The sequence below is a fragment of the Rhamphochromis longiceps genome, linkage group LG18 (assembly GCF_057381845.1).
Source record: "Rhamphochromis longiceps isolate RC_006_pf linkage group LG18, R_longiceps_female_GT1.1, whole genome shotgun sequence".
NCBI classification, from domain to species: Eukaryota; Metazoa; Chordata; class Actinopteri; order Cichliformes; family Cichlidae; genus Rhamphochromis; species Rhamphochromis longiceps.
Window position 1 is genome coordinate 27,990,186 of NC_140574.1, and position 19,266 is coordinate 28,009,451.

Sequence of the window (19,266 nt, forward strand, 5' to 3'; positions counted from 1 at the left end):
TATGCAAATGCGGCGCAGTTGCACAATGCTTCAGCAGAGCGTGATTGTAAGAGAATGTGCTGAAATTTCTTTGATAGTGGTTAAAAACAATTTTAAGCAAGAAGTGAATTTAAGTAGCCACTGAAGTGGTTTCATTCGGCTGAGAAAAGAATGCATGGTGGTAACTGTGATCTGAGACTCTGTATTTTTGCTGTGAATCACAGAGAAGCTGAATTTCAGCTAATATGTGTTTAGATACGCACAATAAGTGTTCACCATGACAGGATGTTATTTTCTGTGTTTGCATCCTTATGCAAATTCATAATGAATGTGAGCGTGATTCATGCTGCAACTGGCACAGACTGTCTCATCAATGTCTGCCCTTTAAACTCCTCATACATAGATACGCTCTATTATGTACATTTGTTAAACTGGCCATTAATGCAGATACCTAATCAGCCACTCACATGGCAAAAACTCAACAACAATTTATGCCTGCAGATATGGTCAAAATGAGCTACATCAAACTGAAGCAGAATGGGGAAGAAAGGTGATTTAAATGACTTTGAATGTGGTTGTAGGGCTGGACTGAGGATCCCAGAAGCTGCTGATTTACTGGGATTTTTCCACACAACAATCTCTAGAGTTTACAGAGCCACCAAGATATGCAGAAGAGCATCTCTGCACAACACTTGGAACCTTGAAGCAGATGGGCTAAAGCAGCAGAAGACCACACATGCTGTCAGCTGAGAACAGGAAACTGAGGTTCACCAAAACTGGACAATTAAAGACTGGAAAAACATTGCCTGGTCTGAGAAGTCCCCAATTCTGCTGCAGCATTCAGATGGAAGGATCAGAGTAAAGAATGGATCCATTCTGCCCTTTCTCAGTATTTCAGGCTGGCATTGGTGTAGTAATGATGCAGGGGATTTATTTCTTTGCATACTTTGTGTTATTTGAATACCAGCACCTACCTGACAATTGTTGATGACCATGTCCAGCCCTTTATGAACACAGTGTACCCCTGTTCTGATGGCTGCTTCCAGCAGAATAGCGCACCATGGCTCAAAGCGCAAACGACCTCAAACTGGTTTCTTGAACATGACAATGAGTTCATTGTACACAAATGGCCTCCACAGTCAGCAGATCTCAGTCCAATAGAGCGTGACTGTTAATAAAGGTCTGGGTGGAAATCAATAGTGTCAAAAAAACAAGCAAGAAATGTCTAAAAGTGTTGAAATAGAGTATTGTGTTTACAAAGAGACTAAGTCCAGATAGGAAAAATGTTTTAATATTTAAAAAAAGATGAGAAGATGTCTAAAAAACACTCCGGAGGCCCATGCTGCGTGTACTTTTGACAGTCCCTAACCTCAGCTTGTCAATTTCCATCTACTTTCAAATGCCAGATGTCAATAAATAAGCACCAACTGTGGCGCATGAGTCAAGCTGAGTCAAACCGGACCTTGTTTTAGCCCACAGCCCATTTGTTGAGTTGTTGTTGTCAAACTACTGAGCTTACTCCATTACTGAAGAAAAATGTCCTCGACCGACTTGCTGTAAAGACTGAATTTCTCCGAGTGTTATAAGGTGTGTGTGGCAGGTTTACATTCGACAACCAGAGCACGTTGGGGATTTTTGGCAGTGTTGGTTTAAACAAATAGCAAATAACTTCTGGCCCAGCTGTGGCTCACACCGCACACATTATTCTGGTCTACATACTGAACCAAATGGCACAACTGTGACATCTCAACCTGAGGATCACATGCACAGTCAATTTAGTCTAAAGTATTCACATTACTTTATTACTGCTTTATTTGAAAGATGAGAATATAAACAGCTCAAAGATGAAGTATGTAGTTAGATCCTTCAACAAAGCCCTAATAACCAAAATCAGATGAATGCTGAAATTAATACAATACAGCCACAAGCCTCTCTCCTCTGTATCCCAGGGGCTATACAGAGAAACAGCATATTACCTTGTGCTGGCACAAGTGCAGTCTTTGTTCCATTTCTGTAATACCCATTCTGCCTCAATTGTAATAATAGACAAAATACAAATTAGTTTTGAAAAATCCAATTAAAAATAATACATAAGTACATCAAATGCAAAGGTTTTAAAGTGGGTACTTATTGCAAGCTATTACTCAGATTATGGTGAACTATTTTTTCTTCTTTCAGATGCTCAAGTTAGAGGTTAGCCAAGTAGATCATGTGTTTTCATCTCCTTCCGTCCCGTGCATCCTTCTCTGCCACACCACATTTTGTGTGCATGTCCTCCTTCACCACATCCTATTTCCTCTCTCCCAGCAGCATCATTTTCCCGACACACCGGGCATCTTTCCGCCGCACAGCTCAGTCTCAGTCTTTTCCCTTGAACCCTCCAATCTAAGCTGTTCTTACACTCATTCCTGAGTAACAACGGAAATTAGCATCATCTACATCTGTGTTTGTGTGTGTGTTACGGCTGCCATGATTACACTATCAAAATCATCAACGACTAATTTAATAGTCAAACTCGTTGTTTGAAGCTGTGTAAGGTCCTGAAAGACGCAGGAATAAGTAGCAGAATTTAAGAGTGTAATAATGGACTGAAACAGAAGATGGCAGCAATGCATCTACAAGGATGCCAGCTGCCGTTAAATGCTGAAGAAGAAGAAGCAGTCTCTGCTATAGTAGCTGTGTCCAAATTCGGAGGCTGCATTTGTAGGCTGATTACGTTACAGCGACACGACGAAGGCTGTCCAAATTTGAAGGCTCCTCCAAATGCGGCCGACAAATGTGTCCTCCTTTTCCCCAGATTTAAAGGATGGGTCGGGTGTATCCTTCGTGGCCCAATCTATCGCAGAATTCAGAGCGCGGCTCAGCCAATTCCAGTTTCCAACAATTGCGGCAGCTACTTAGTTTTAATATTACTCTTTCTGGGTCACAATATAAACTTTTAATTTTAAGGCGAGAATACAGCTGTGTAAACTTTAAATATCTGCTCGGTTTATCAAGACATCACATATTCGCAAAAATGCTCTGACGTTTTCAGAGACGTCTGTTACCCCGCTAGCTCGATAGCTGACCAAGAGGTCAAGGCTCACTGGAGCCGGCGAGAACAGCGAACTTCCGGCACATCGTTGTCAAACCTCCCGCATTCTTTCGCTACTCAGGTTAAACATGATATATAAGTCACTTGTATAACTTATATAGTTATAGTTTTTACACAGCTGAATAAACGTCAAACAGAAAACTGATTAAACACAAGTGTGATGGTAGAGAATTTACTCCAGTGTCCTGTTATATTTTAGGAGCAAAGAGCAGACGGCTAATTTTATTAAACTCCACCGAGACAATCTGCAATCAGCTAGCACATACCTTAAACACTTCAAGCTGTAAGCTAATGATTGTTATATGAAAGCAAATGCATGCTGGTGCAATAAGCTGTAGGTTTTACGTCCAATGGGTGCATGATCTGATTAGTCGACTAATTGCAAAAATAATCGGTGACTAGTCGACTATCAAAATAATGGTTTGTGGCAGCACTAGTGTGTGCGTGTTATCTAAAATTTTTGTATCATAAATTTGTGTTTGCATTGTCTTTTGTTTGATTTGAAGATCGAATCATTCTCACAGTGGCTTGAAGGCAGACAGAAGAAAGCTTGGTTCATTTTTCACACATCTGTCACAGGGGCCAGATGTTCACAGTGATACCACGGCTCTCAGTTTGAGCACAGGCGGTCCTTCCAAACCACTTAAACTACTGCAAGTAAAAAGTGCTTTTCAGTTTGTACATTCTTCACAACTGTTGGTTTTTCTCCCTAACGTTGTTTGTTTTTTGTAATTTTATTTATTTATTTATTAATTTTGCAAAACTGTACTTGCACAGCTTCTTCAGTTCATTGAGGCTGCTGCAAAGCTCACTGCACGCTTTAGGCATTTGCATTTGTAGTGCATAAATTGTATACTCAAATTTCTTGCTTTGGGTCTCTTTGTGTGTAGCTGCACAAAGACTAAGACTGATGTTCCACGAGTGGAAATCAGGGTTGCAACTGCAATGCAATCTGAGTCACAGCGATTTTTAAAGAGGTGATCTGCATGGGGTTTGGAAGATGAGTCTCTTCACAGACTGAGCATTTTGACTACATCCTTCATCACACTGCATTATAATAAAGCTCCAGCTTAGCATATCAACCCCCCTGGGGTGCTGCATTGTTGGAGTCGGGGATGAGAACCACCGCAGTTGAATGATTATATTGCTCATCAGGGCCAGGCTTTCTGTCCGAGGACACTGCAGCGCTTTCAGTCAAGAAAACCGACATTCAAACCCAAAGCACGATCGGGGGGGCTAAAGTTAACGATATAGTTGAAAAGTGCAAGTCTGAAAAGCAGAACATCAGCAGAGAAATGATCCAAGGCCAAGAGGGTGTGCAAATTTAGTTTTTCTTTTCTTGTTTCTCGCACCTGAATGAAAAATAAGGAATATTGGGAAAATAAGATCGATTGCCAGAGCTGTAGGACAGGCAATAACAGCTTACTGTTCTCTAAACTGCTCTCCTGAACGTCAATTGTCCATATGCAGCGTAGCAAACGCCCCATAAAGCTTAAGATTTCCTCATATATCTCAGAAATGTGCATAGTGTTCTGTTAGGAGATATACTTTAGTGTGCAAGGAATGCAGAAGGTTGTGTCCTGTGTCCTGATTAGTTGGAAAACCAGACACTAGACTTAAAAGGAATGAAGTAAATGAAACAGTGTGTTTATGTGCTCTGAGGCTGGAAACTTACCTGGCTAACTAGTGCTTCTTGCTGTCTTTCGCTGTGTAATGCTTCCATTACGAGTTGAGCTTTATGATGACATTTTTGGTGCTCCTTATTTTTGTTCTTATTGCATGCACATTGTTACAGTCCTAATATGTATATATGTGTTAATCTTTGTGATTGCATTAGAATAAAATAAAATAATTCATCTATCAAATCTTCCCCTTCTCTTTCCCCCTTTTTCTGTGTTTTTATTCACTTGTTTTGTCTTTTACTTTGAGAAACTCGTCTCTCTTGTTTTTCAGTCTTCCTGCCTTTGTGTGTTTTACCTACAATATGTTGTTCCCTGAACTGTGTTACCTGGACCTTGTTTTCACCTTTTCGTATTTGCTCCATATGTTACTTTTCCTCTATGCCAGTTTTCCTTTGTAGATTGTTGCAGGGAATTCATTCTCTGCCTTTTGCTCATTCTCTCTGTAAAACCTAAAATTTGCTGGTTTTCTAGGCTGACCCTTGCTTGCCTGCTCCTAACATACTCTGACGTCTGATTGCTTGGACTGGGAATTTGTGCAGTGAAACTTGTAAAGACTGATTTTTGCTCATAAGTTGTGCTTTTGAGGTCTCATTTGCCTTCATCGGGTGTTACATAATCTTTTGTTAATCTCAGATTTTGGGGGTTATTGAATTATCGCAGCTCTCTCCTCCTATTTATTGAACCCAGCACATTACAAATTCCACCCAAAGCAGAGCTGGACAGTGTTACATTAACAAAACTCCTTTCTCATTATATCTCAACTCTTATTTGCAAGCATCCTTTTAAATGCATCTTTAGTTTGTTAAATGTTGAATGTTTTCAACAAGAAGCAACAAGAGCACACTAAAAAAGAAGAAATATTGGCATCGCTATCAGGTAAAAGACAAATGTGTTTTTAGCAAACTTTTTATTTTAAGCATCTTTATTGAAATTTACAAGACAGTTTTTTATAATTTTACTGTCTCTGAATCTCTATTATTAGAAGTCTGGATGTGCTGAGTGACTGCATGAGCAACTGGTGAGACCCTTTTTTCCTGGTCCACAAGCACCGGTCATAATCTTTCAGCATCATATCAGGTAGGTAACTGTTAGCTATGTGCTTTCAGCTACATAAAACAGACGTCATGCTTTTCCTTATTTTCTGTCATTCTGTAACAATGATGGATGCACATATTAAACATGACCAAAATGCCAAATAATGTGATCACAGCCAGAAGCTCAGACTTCAGACTGTTCTAAGCGCTCTAATCTTGGCTCTGTATCATGTCAGTGAGATTGGATATCTTTAAAGTGATCATCTCAGGCACACAACACAGTAGCCCACCCCTCCTGCTGTTCAAACCTTTTGTTTTAAAAAGGGCAGCTGATTCAAAGAAAGCGTGATTGAAGCGAGCTGAAACAAATAGTTTCAGACACAGGATAAACTAAGGCTCAGTATATGATATATGATTATTTTGAGCTTAGAATCAATAGAAAACAAAATAAATATGTTCCCTGTAATATGCTTATACAGCTTTCTTATTTCATTTACGGCCATCTGAGGTCAAAGATGCTGTTTCAGAGGAGCTAAACTGTCAAACTGCCAGGGTTTGCTCTGAATTTGAGTTTCTGTCTCAAGCTTGGGTTTCTGTTTTGCTGTTAGAGTTTAAAGTTTGATTTGTGTTTTCGTTGGATTTCCCTTCTCTGTTTCTGCCTTGGTTCCTGTTTGTTCCCTAGTTTGACGTCTCATTAAGAGTTAGTATTTACATCTGTATTAGTTCTCTTATTTGCTGTTTTACTATGAAGGGTTTTTTTTCCCATGTCTAGGTTAGATGTTTCCTGTCTGTCTGATTGCCTTGATTACGTTCACCTGTGGTGATTATGCACACCTGTGGCTTTCCCATTTTATGTCTATTGCCTAATCAGACCTCTGTGTATACTCACTTGTCACTTTATTAGGTCAAACCTGCTAGCACCTGATTGGATCCCTTTTGACTTCAGAACTTTCCTAATTCTTTGTGGCACAGATTCAACAAGGAGCTGAAAACATCACTCAAAGATCTGGGTCCATATTGACATGATAGCGTCACACAGTTGCTGCAGATTTACGTCAGATTGACACCACACCCCAGAGGTGCTCTACTAGATTAAGATCTGTCATTTGAGTGCAGTGAACTCACTGCCCTGTTCAAAAAGTCAGTTTAAGATCATCGGAGCTTTGCGATTTGTGCAGATGGGGACACTGTGTTCATAAAGGGATCTATGTGGTCAGCAACAATGCTCAGGTGGTGTTTAAATAATGCTCAGTTGCTATTAAGGGGCCAAAAGCGTGCTGATAAACATCCCTGCACACAATTACACCACCAGCAGCAGCTTGAACCATGGATAGATACAGGGAAAAATGGATCACTGGTTTCACGTCGTTTACTCAAAATTCCAACCAAGTTGCATCAGTAACTGAGAATCATGAAGCCAGACAATAATTTTCCAGTCTCCCATTTTGGCGATCCTGTTTGAATTCGTATTTGTGGCATCTGGTGTGGTCTTCTTCTGCATGTGCTTCAAGGTTTGAATGTGCTGTGCATTTAGAGATGCTCTTCTGCATGCACTGTTGTAAGAGGTGGTTATTTATGATACTTTTCCTAGAGACAACTATGCAGGAAAATCCCAGTAGATCAGCAGTTTGTGAAATGCTACTTTAACCAGCTCGTCTTGATTGTGTCTACATGCCTAAATGCATTGAGTTGCTCTGGTCAGTTGATTAAATATTTGTGAAGGAGCAGTTGAACAGTTGTACTTAATAAAGTTTTGTTCTTTGTGAAAACATCTGTTAGGTTTCCTCCTATTTTTGCACCTTGGTTTCTGGTTTTGGTTGCATGTTCATGTTTCATATGGCACTTTTCATCGGCCACAAAGGCTTGCCTCAGTGTGCAGAGTCTTGCATTAGGTCCTCTCTACTCCACACTGTGACACTGCCACCGTAAGCCCTTTAAGAACAAAAAACCTGACAGGCATAGCAACAGTAACCGTCTGGCAAATGGTCAAATAAAATGTAACTAAACATTTATTCTAATTTATTCCACCTTGTGTTCTACATCTACGCAGCCGTCACACAATCCAACAGGTCTGTGATTCGAATGCCACCTGTGGCTCCCACTGGAGCTCAGAATAGAAACGTAGTAGACATTTCAACATAAGAGCAGTCAAACTCCCTTGACTGGAGCTTGAGGTTTCATAACCTCACAAACCCCAGGATACCCCTTCAAAGCTGTAACAAGAATTTCAAACAAAATGTGTGACTGTCAGCTCAAAAAAGGTGGTTGTTTTCCTCTTTTTTCCATAATTCCCAGAAGCTTGCTTTTGCAAGACTCAAAGTTTTGATCTGACAGCTCACTGCAATATGCATTTTTTTATTATTATTACAGAGAGCTTTGTAACCTACTTTTAAAGCCATTGAGCGCCACTCGGCTCGGATGGTAAAATCCTCTCCTGCACTGGCACTTGTACTTGTCCAACACAAATCCATGGCCAACAATGGGAGTGCACTGGAGGAAAAAGAACAGACAGAGACAGGTGGAGATTAGTTTAGAACAAAAAAGAAAAATCACTTTCCTCTGGTTGTAATCAACAGGATTATCACAGGAAGGAGTTGCATGACTAAGAGCGAGGAGCTGGTGGAGGAAATTACGTGAACATAAAACAATAGGATGGAGGAGGATGAAGATGATCGCTCAGCCGACTCAGCTCTGTTTGCTTCTTGAATCCAAAAGCAAGTGGGCGTAAAATCATAAATTCTCTCTGGTATTTTCGATGTCAGAACCATAACAAAACACACACACACTGCAATAATAAAAACAGATGCAAGTATGAATCTATTTTTCCCCTGAAGCTGAAATGATTAGTTAGAGAATAGATTATCTGATCAGCAAACATCAGCAACGCTTTTAGGCAATAAAAGATCCAAATTCACTAGTTCCAGCTAAAGTTATACAATAAGATTGTTTATTAACTTCTAGAAAAATTATCTGCAAAGTTATCAAGTCAGTGGTGCAGCAAGGAGGTCCTGGGTTCAGATGTGCCAGCTGGGGCCTTTCTGTGTGGAGCTGACACGTTCTTCCTGTGCCTGCATCCGGCCTTTAAGTCTGATGTCCCTAAGTCACACAATCACTGCGGCATCACTGCGAGTTAAAAACTGTCTAAATTCTTTCATCTGTAATAAAATGATCAGTGTGGCTGCTTTACCAGGTGTAACAATTAGGTTTAACATCCAGGCATCCATGAAAACTGAATTTATGAAATTTAACAGCGTTAGAAGTTAGCAGGGAGTTAGCTCGCTAGCTTCATCTATATATAATATTGTATGTTGTATACGGTTGCCAACGGTCCCTTAAAAAACGGAATTGTCCCATATTTAGAAACAAAAGTACACGTCCCGTACTGAGCTAATAAGGGACGCACTTTGTCCCGTAATACAGTGAGAATCAAAAGTAGTCTATAAATGTTAATGGAATTAACGCTTTGTTTGAAAACATAATTCCCAGCCCCTCTCCTGCTTTGTGACCAATGAGCTGACAGCACACTTATGACAATTCGAGTATGACAATTCAGATTACCGCTTATCTCATTGGTCGAGGAAAAGTCACTTGCGGAGAAAATACCGGAAGACAACAGATGACCACAAAAAGAAGCATGGCCAACAGGGAAACAAACGCCGACACTGCGGTGCAAGTCTCGGATGACAGTCACCTAAAGCTGGGCAGACACTGTGCGATTTTTTCAGTCACGTTATTCAGCTCCTGCTCAAACTGCACGATTGACTCACAGGGATTAGAAGTTTATAGGTCACGATGCAGGTCTCACACTATACGGCCCGATGCTCTGATGCGACCTGAGTGCGCACACTGTGCCTCCATAACATGAAGGTTATAACCAGTGTTGGGTAAGTTACTTTAAAATAGTAACTTAGTTAGATTACTAGTTACTTCTCTCAAAAGTAACTCAGTTACTTCAAGTTACTCGTTACTTTCAAAGTAACTAGTTACTAGGGAAAGTAACTTTGATTTTACTCAGAATTCTCTTGTTAATGTGTTTCTTCCATAACTTTGCCAGTCTTCTAGCTTGCTTACTTGCCACAAGTGCACTGTGCCACCTACCAACAGAAAGGAAAATATAATGTATAATGCATATTTCCACGAGAGAAATCCCACGCCTTTCCCACGTCATGTGCGCCTTTTACATCCAACACAAAAACTGCAGTCGTGGTGCTTTCGATTGTACTCAGAACTCAGAAATTCTGCCTTCTGAATAGGAAGATGTAGGTAACACCAGACTGCAGATGAGCTGCATACAGGGCTGGACTGGGACAGAAAATTGGCCCGGGCATTTTGACTAGAGACCGGCCCACCATTATAGGAAAAATCATAAAGCCTTTGAATGAAAATAAACACTGTTGTGACAGTGATGTTCACTGTTTTGATGGTATATATGCATCAATCTATCAATCGTTTGTCGTAAGATTCAGATAATTATTTTTTAAAAGCTAGACATTTTAAATGAGAATAAGAAAGAAAAGTATTTCTTTGTGCCCCCCTTTCCCTTTTAATGCCCTACATGGACCCCTGGCAACACTTTGCTAGACCCGCCCCTGCACAGTTACCAGCTGTCAGCTACCTAAAAAAGGATCCTGGTGTTATTTGTCTCTCAGAAACAGTTCATAACTTCCCTTCAACTCATTCATGTCACCTAAAAGGTAAACCTGTTTCTCCATCACCTGCTCAGCTCTGATGATCCAGTAAGGACATCTCCTGGTTTCATCTTCATGTTTCCCTCTCACCAGATAACCAAACCATATCATGACCAGCAGCTTTTTTGCTATGGAACTCCAAAGTGTTCAAAATTAAATAAATAAATAGGTCAAGATGAAATAAATAACTATGTGAATAAATAAGACACAGATATGTAATGTGAGAATGATATTGTGAAATAATGGAACACATTTTGAAAAAAATGCTCATTATTGTGAAATATATTGCATTCTGCTATATAAATTTACTTATTATTGTGAAATATTATTTCATGGTCATTATTTTTCACAATAACAGAGATTATTCCTGAGGCATTTTATTTATTTCCAGCCGTTTTTAGTCCAAAATGACCTTTTTTCAAAGTCAGTCTTTATTTCAAAATCCCGTTTTTCCCGATGGCCTATTTATTTCATAATGCGACTTTTCAGCAGAATGACTTTGTCTGTCAATCAATGTAAGTGGGCTGGACCTTTGCACCTATTGGCTTATCGTTTACCATCGACTAGTTTTCCTGGATACCGGCTCCGCGGACGGCTACTGCAGCTAGCAACAGCGTGCTAGGTCAAAAGTCACGGAGGATGGCGGACTGGTGTGAACTTCAGCCAGTTCTGCTCATTTAAGCAAATCAGATAGAGAGGGATCATTTACCTGTAGATACTGTTTTGAGTCGTTTAGATGTTTCTGAAATGCTTGGGATGATAATTGCTCTTCAAGATGTTCGCATCGATGACAGCATTGTCAAAGGTTTAAGATCAATTCAGCACCGTGTTCGTTTGGAATACGCCGAGGAAGAACAGTCTTCAAATGTTGGCCGTCCACGTCTAGAAATCCCGGTGCAGCACTCAGGACTTTAGTGCTGTCCGGGATAACCGTCGGGGTAATTGCCGATACATTTTCTGTGTCTCCGAGCACAATTAGGAGGAAAATGACGGAGGATGGTCTAAGGTAAGTTTATGCTGTAATTGAGCACCTGTGTGATTCTGTACACGGCATTGTTTAGGTGTTGACCTTAATTATGACGTTTGACAATGAATTATTATCGCTTACTTTTTTTTGTTACTGTCTAAAGTGGGGCAGCTACGGCTAAAGCTATCGGCGCCATCTCGGCGTTGAGACACGTTTAGCAGTGTTAGCTGTTAGTGTGTTAACTCGGAGACTGGGGTCAGTGGGGCCTGTAGGAACCTTTTACACAGAGAGTAGACCCACCAGCTTTCCACAGTCTACTTACTTATCACATCTTGTTAGACAACAGGGTCATTAGTGCTTTAAATAGTACATAGTTGAATGTTTCATTGCTGTTTGCAGTTGATTGTTCTCTGATAACGCATAACAAGGTTGATGTTAAATAGCGAGTTTATTGAAATGGTTTTGTCTATTTCAGCAGCATTATAGATATACCTTCTCTGGTGTCTTCGGTAAAGCTAAAACAAGAATACATTTACATCCTTGGTTCTTTCAGCATTAATTGGAAAACTTTGAGATTTGCTGTGCGCCTCCCAAGCCATTCTCTTTTATCCCACCTGTCAGGTATAGATGGCAATACTTTAAACAAAGTTAAATTTGTTATACCTGAAGAGAACCAATCCTGACCTAGAATGGGTGAATGAATAATTAGTTGGTAGCCAATGCCTAAGCAACTCACATAGGCCCTGGCAGACTCAATAAGTCCATCTAGGAACAGCTGCAGGAAACAGCTCTTCAGTTTAGATTTAAAACATGTGCATGCTCTTTCAGGTTGATGAGGATTATGGTGTGGACTGGACAGGACAACATAATCGCTGCCCATCAAATGAGATCACCATTCCTGAGATTCAGCTCCCAGATGCACTGAATGAACAAGACCCTGCTGTGCTACCAATACTTCAAAATCACTTGTAGAAAGACATTATTACATTTAATCAGTTTCTATGTCAGGAGGATTTTTTTTTTTTTAAATTTCTACAGCTTTGTAGCTAATACTGACTCAAAACAGCATAACCAATTTCATTTTCAACAAAACAGTGAGTGGCTATAAAACAGGATTTGTTTTATACAGCTGTCACTTTAATGATATTCATTTCTTGGTTGGATATACAGTACATGTCAACTCTGAGCAGATTTAATACAATGAACACAGTAGAGTAGTGTAACATCTTAATTCAAATAATTTTTTCTAGAAATTTTTTTTGTATCAGTAGCAAGTATAAACAAAACATATTGTGTAATTTATAATGTACAGTGAACAACTGATTTTGATATCTGAACTCTTCATCAGTTTATATTAAAAAAGCCATAAATGCACACCTGTACTCTGTATTTTTCACTGTCAAGTGTATTAAAAAGAACTAGAACTCACTAGATTGTCCGTTTCTTTGAACACCGAGTACAGTAATGTGATGCAAGAAAGAAGAAATGGTCTAATTTTACCATGTGGTTATGGAATCAATCGTAAACCAGACCAAAACCTGAGTCAGTAGAGTTGAGACACACCTGAATGTCCATTAGAAATGACTCATAGGTACAGTAGTGTGCAGGAAGACGTAGTACTTCAAAACCGGTGGAAGACTTTGGAAGATTGCTGTTGACCACTTCCACAGTCATTTCTCGGCAAGACTTCCCATCCTGTCCAAAACTTGATGAGGGCTTTTTGTTGTGCACAAGATGCTGCAACAGAAGATTGTTTTAAACTATAATGACATCCTATATTCATTATTTTGAATCTTTTATGGAGAAATACCATAAAAGATGACCACTTACATACAGGGCACCAGACATTTTTGCCCCACTCAAATTGCTGTTGTAGCTTTTATAGATATTTTTATGTTAACAAAGCTAAAAGTAGTCTACATACAATTCTAGTGCAACTGATAATGCCACCACTCTTATGTATTGCATGGAGCAAATAACAAAACAAAATTATACTATAGCGTAGAGCTGGGCGATAGAACGATAACGATATGTATTGCGAAATAACTTTTTCTCAATAGAAAAATTAAACTATTGCGATAGACCTCACCGCTCTTGTCCTTTTTATAAAAAAATAAATAAAAATAAATATCGTGATATGAAAAAATCTCATATCGCCCAGCTCTACTATAGTGTACTTTGTTAATGACCCAAGATCACTGGACTGTATGTAATTTACCAAAGTATAATCAGAGAAAACCAATGGCAAAATACCTATCGCAGCAGACTTACCATTTTCAATGAAGGACCGAAGGTAACCTGCCACTCTGCATTTATCCTCGAGAGCATTCCTCTTCTTCCTCATCTTCATCTTCTGTGGCAGGCCACAGTCATTTTATAGCTTTACTTATCTTGTAGTCTTAAGAGCATCAGCAACATTAGGTGTATTTTTATTAAATGTAACCCAGCTGTTCAACTAACCCACGCATACAAAACAGTATATTGGTGTTTTGTGTCAACAATTAATGTTCATCCTTCATAAATTAACCAAATAGCTTTACTATTCAGATGTTAAAAGATGTGACCTGACCTTACCTCACAACAGGGAGCAGTCTCTGATTCCCTTGGTAAGAAAGGAGGAATGATGTCTGATCTTTCTGTCAGAAGCGGCCATACCATGGTTTCCTTAAGCCCTTTCCTCAGCTGCTTGACTTGACGACTTGTTTGTGTTATGACCTACAACGGTGAGACCAAACCAAAACTGAAGTTGGAGTCTGTAAAGTGACACACACTTTAAATGTTAAATATTTAAAGAACATCCACTGTACTAGTAAAAGCATTTTCAAATTATACCCACTTACAAAATCACTACGTTGAACTAAAATTGCTTTCTTTTCTTTCACATAGATTACTTGTCTTCCATATTAGCACAGAAGATAAGCCACTTTAAAACAGTCATGAATAACTATTACCTACAACAATGTAAATAGTAATACAGACATTAACCCAGAAGACAATTATTTTCTCTTACCTAATTTATAGAATTCTTTGCTATGATAAAAAACAGTATTAAAAAAAATCTGTGACTAAACTGTTTAAAAAGCTCATTTTTGCCAGACAGACAGACTAACCAAGCAATAATAACATATCGTTACTTACCCTGAACAGCGTTTCGTGGAGTGGAGCTAGCTGTGATAGCGTTAGCATTTGCTAACGTTAACACTGTGCGGTTGTGATGAGAACTTGGACCAGGGACCACTTCATCTCCAGTACACTGCTGCAATACGCAGACTGAGGTGAAGACGTTCAATCTAAGCGGTTAGCAAGTTCTCTGAGTAACTCAGAAACGGACTTGTTTCCTGCAGCCATGCCCTTCACAAGAATTGATACACCTGTAACGTTATTCGCGCCCAGTGTTTTGCATTTGTCGGTGCCTTAAGTTTATTTTGAGCTGCATACTGCCGCCAGCTGCATAGGAGATGCATTGCACCATTAAACCTAAATCGACAATTCATGTGCTATTACTTATGTCTGAGTAAAGGAGCAACCAATCACACAACTGGCTCCGCCCTGTCTTTCTTGATTGACAGACAAAGTCATTCTGCTGAAAAGTCGCATTATGAAATAAATAGACCATCGGGAAAAACGGGATTTTGAAATAAAGACTGACTTTGAAAAAAGGTCATTTTGGAATATAAACGGCTGGAAATAAATAAAATGCCTCAGGAATAATCTCTGTTATTGTGAAAAATAATGACCATGAAATAATATTTCACAATAATAAGAAAATATATATAGCAGAATGTAATATGTTTCACAATAATGAGCATTGTTTTCAAAATGTGTTCCATTATTTCACAATATCATTCTCACATTACATATCTGTGTCTTATTTATTCACATAGTTATTTATTTCATCTTGACCTATTTATTTATTTAATTTTGAACACTTTGGAGTTCCATAAGAGGGAGGGGGAGAGGATGAGAGAAGAAGAGGCAGCTGTGCAGCGTAAACACAGAATAACTCCAGCTTTGTGCCTTTTTCATTGTAGCTGAATTACGGGACAAACTGTTCCTTTTCACCTCAATAAGAAACGCGTAATATTTTCTCTGAATACCAGAAGGGACGGTTGGCAACTCTAATAACTTATGAACAAAATAAAGTTCAACATCATTAGCTTCATAGCACCACCCAGCTGTATAGAAACTCCGTCATGCTAGCTAGCACGCAGTACAGAAAAAGTCAGAATAACGAAAATAAACTCCAACTAAACTTGGTTCATATCTGACCCAGAGAGACTGCAGGTCATAACTTCTTACCTGAAGTTCAGTTCACACTTGGACCGGCGGCCGCCTCGGGTCTCTTTTCCTTCTGCGTCCCCTTTCCTTCATCCACCTGCGGGCCTCCACCACTTGCTAATGTTACTGAATCTGTGGAAGCTCCGCGATAGCCACCACACGAAGTAACGAGTAACGACCCTATCTAAATCCCAGTAACGAGTAATGCGTTCCTGATTTTAGCATAATAACTAGTTACCGTGCTCGTTACCACAATAATAACGTAGTTACTGTAACGCGTTACTTAATAACGCGTTAGTCCCAACACTGGTTATAACAGAAAATCTGTCGCTTGCTCGCTCTCTCTCTCCGTCTTTCACTCACACAGACACACCACCACCATCAACTTTGCTAAATTGCTAATGAAAAACATTGATCAGGCAGCTGTGATTGAGCAGCAATGTAAATCCAACTATTTTCACGGTTGTTGTGGTCGTGATAATTTTGTGATGCCACATCGAAAAGACTCGGATGAGCTTTCCAAAGTTCTACAAGTTGTGCCTCCATCGCTTGTGTCCAGATCACACGCTGCACAGCCGTGCTGCTCCATCTTTTTCACAGACGTTTACGTGTTTGCGCGTGAGCAGTGTGAGCAGCTGCGGTGACACCCTCACGAGCGATTGATGATCGGGAGCTGGTCGTGAGGTGTTAATCGCTTCTCGTTACCCCACGTATACTACACGATGCACGATGAAGGCCAAAATCGGGCCGATCGCCAAATCGGTCGCACGACTCAAAAATCGGCTCAAAATGGGCCAAAAATCACACAGTGTGAGCCCAGCATTAGAGCAGCAATGTTTGATCACTCAGAGAAAGAAAAAAAAGGCTGCAAAAGTACAGGGAGGAATGGGAAAAGGAAAACACCTGGCTGGAAAAGTGCACGATAACACCTATAAAGCGTACTGCACTGTGTGCCGGCGCACTTTTTCCATAGGCATGCTTCTAATGGTGGGCACATGAAGAACATGAGGGGCGTGAAAGCTCGGGGAACCCTTAACCAATTTTTTGTCCACCAGGCCACGGCAGAAGCAGATATGGTATGTAAACACTGGTTTGTTTGTTTTTAAACCCTCTGGTTAAGGTTAATATGGGCATGTGCAGTGAATATCAGCGCTATGTGGCCAGAAGTGTGATAATATAATTTATTTTGTGTAATAAACAACTGCAAGGATAGATGATTACAACAAATAGATGACTAATACATAAAAGTAATACATAGATGAATAATGATGATGAGTTAAGATGCGTAATCATGGGAACAAGCGGGTTTACAAACAGGAGCAGCTGATTAGCTTTAGAAAAGCTGAAATAATACCTCAACTGAAGCCAATTGTACTAAATGCACTACATGTGCACTGTTACAAGAATGTTTTTCGTTCTATTGCTTTCTATTAATTTATATAATTTTAAGTTAAGCGGGACAGAGTTCTTTTAAAGAAAGATTTACTTATATTCTCAAAAGCTAAGCATGACAGGCTTCTGTTTAAGAGAGAGTCCTGTTTTATTGTGTTAATGTTGTCATTTTGAGCTAAAAATAAATGGCTAAATGATCATTTGTTTCCCATATGGTCATATCACAAAGAACATGCATCTGCTTAAATCAAATTCAAGTCAAATGATTAAAAAATAATTTCACACACAAAAAAAGAGCTACCACACTGGGAAGGGTGAAGACAACTGGGTTGCCCGGCCCTGGCCACGAGGTGTCCCTTATTTATTTTTCAGGGAGTAGGCAACCCTAATGTTGTATGTTCTGTATGTATGTTCTGACTGTGGGATTTACAAAACAAATTAAGACATACAGCTCTGTTATCACTTCTGACATAAATGAAGACAGGAAAATAAACAGCAGTGACGTTTGTAGGGTAACTGAAGTTTGGCTAGCTGGTATATCACGATGTGCTACGTGATCACTAGCGACACAGCTATGTTAGCATAACATAAACACAGTGAAATTGGAGGATGAACGCTAACTTTTTTCCCACTCGATAAAAGTTAATGTGAGGGTTCCCGATGGTTAGGGACAAATGCAATCGCATGGCAGGATGCTGTAAACGGACCGATCTTCAGTCAGGAGAACAACTGAGATAATCCATCCACAATACAAGGTTAGTCATTAATAAAGTGCTGCATGGGCTGAGCTGTACTTATATCTTAAGGTTTTAAAAACTGAGCTTTAAAATGAATAGAGGTAATAAAACCTGAGAGAGGCCGACAGTGATCACTGACTGTTTGTAGGGGCTTGTTGGATTAAATAGAAGAAGATACAACGCATCAAAACATGTTAAGCACACAACAGCCTTATTAAATGCTGAGTACTTTGGGCCCGAAAGCAGGATTCATCACGTCATCACTTAAAGACGGGATTGGTTCTCTCCTGGTACTCGAGCTTCCTCCCACAATCCAAAGACATGCACATTAAATTAACTAGTGATTCTAAATTGGCCATAGGTGGTTGTCCTGTCCATCACAGGCTTGGATTGGTGTATCCACCTTTTACGCTAAAACAGGTGGGATAGGCTCCACTTGCCCTGCCAACCTGAACTGGACCAGCGGAAGAACTGAATGGGGGATAGTTAGTAATTACATGCCATCTCTTTCTGATAATAAAGCACTTAACTTTGATAACTAATCGAAAATCATGTATCTGTTGCCGTCTACATGGACAGAAAATTTAATTATTACATTTATACTTGGGAACCTTACTGTTGTATAGGAATATAATCAGAATACAACTGGCAGCCAGCTGTGTTCAGTGACAAAGACTCATTCAGACTGAAGGCAAAATGTTGGCAGTCATCTGCATTTATAAGTTAGACAGCAATTATTTGCAAGCTGTCAACAAGCAAGTCAAATTGTAACTATTTTGGTTGCCTCTCATTAGGCGACCTGTGCACTTGCCTTGCGATTAAAAGTGGTTGTGAGCATGCAACATCCTCGAGCTCTGGGCAACTATTAAATCACCACAAGTTGCAATCAGTCGCAGAATGTGAAATAAATTCAGTGCAATCACCAACCAGTTAAGCCGATGTTATCTAAAAATGGCGATGCATGAAATCGGCCCTCTTCTTCATGTATTCCCAGATTGTTTTAGTTTATTTAATAAAAAGTTATTTGGTGTCCCTGTATCAACACGACATCGTACAACATTGTCACATAAAATATATGTGACCCAACCCCATTATTTACATAGTCGGTCTTATGATGCATTAAACACAAGAATTTACACTAAGTAACAAACACCCCCAGGGGACAATTGTAACAGTGGCACTAAAAATATTAGAATAAAAACATGCTTTAAAGTAAACATGTAATCATGTGTTTTCTCTTAATGTATATACTGTTAGTTTAAATTCTTTTAGATATCTGGCATCAAGTTGTGTGCTTTTTTAAATTTTGTTTTTATAGAAGCTTTTTGGTTCAGATGAGTCTTATGCAATCACCTACAGGTATATATGTCATCAGACTTTCTATCAAAGTTGTTTCAACTCAAATAGATTTTATA

General features: G+C 39.5%; 1 protein-coding gene and 1 long non-coding RNA gene across 2 annotated transcripts in view; one reads left to right on the top strand and one right to left on the bottom strand.

Moving 5' to 3' along the window:
• LOC146648554 (metabotropic glycine receptor-like) overlaps positions 1-19,266 on the bottom strand; it is a 99,983-nt gene that overhangs the window by 38,175 nt on the left and 42,542 nt on the right. The window contains exon 3 of the mRNA XM_085389333.1: positions 8,177-8,279. Within this exon, the coding sequence (XP_085245459.1) occupies positions 8,177-8,279 (103 nt within the window). The remainder of the gene's footprint in view (positions 1-8,176; positions 8,280-19,266) is intronic.
• On the top strand, positions 10,616-12,872 carry LOC146648555 (uncharacterized). The gene is made up of 2 exons (XR_014908479.1): positions 10,616-11,483; positions 12,273-12,872. It is a non-coding gene; the product is annotated as an uncharacterized LOC146648555 (long non-coding RNA).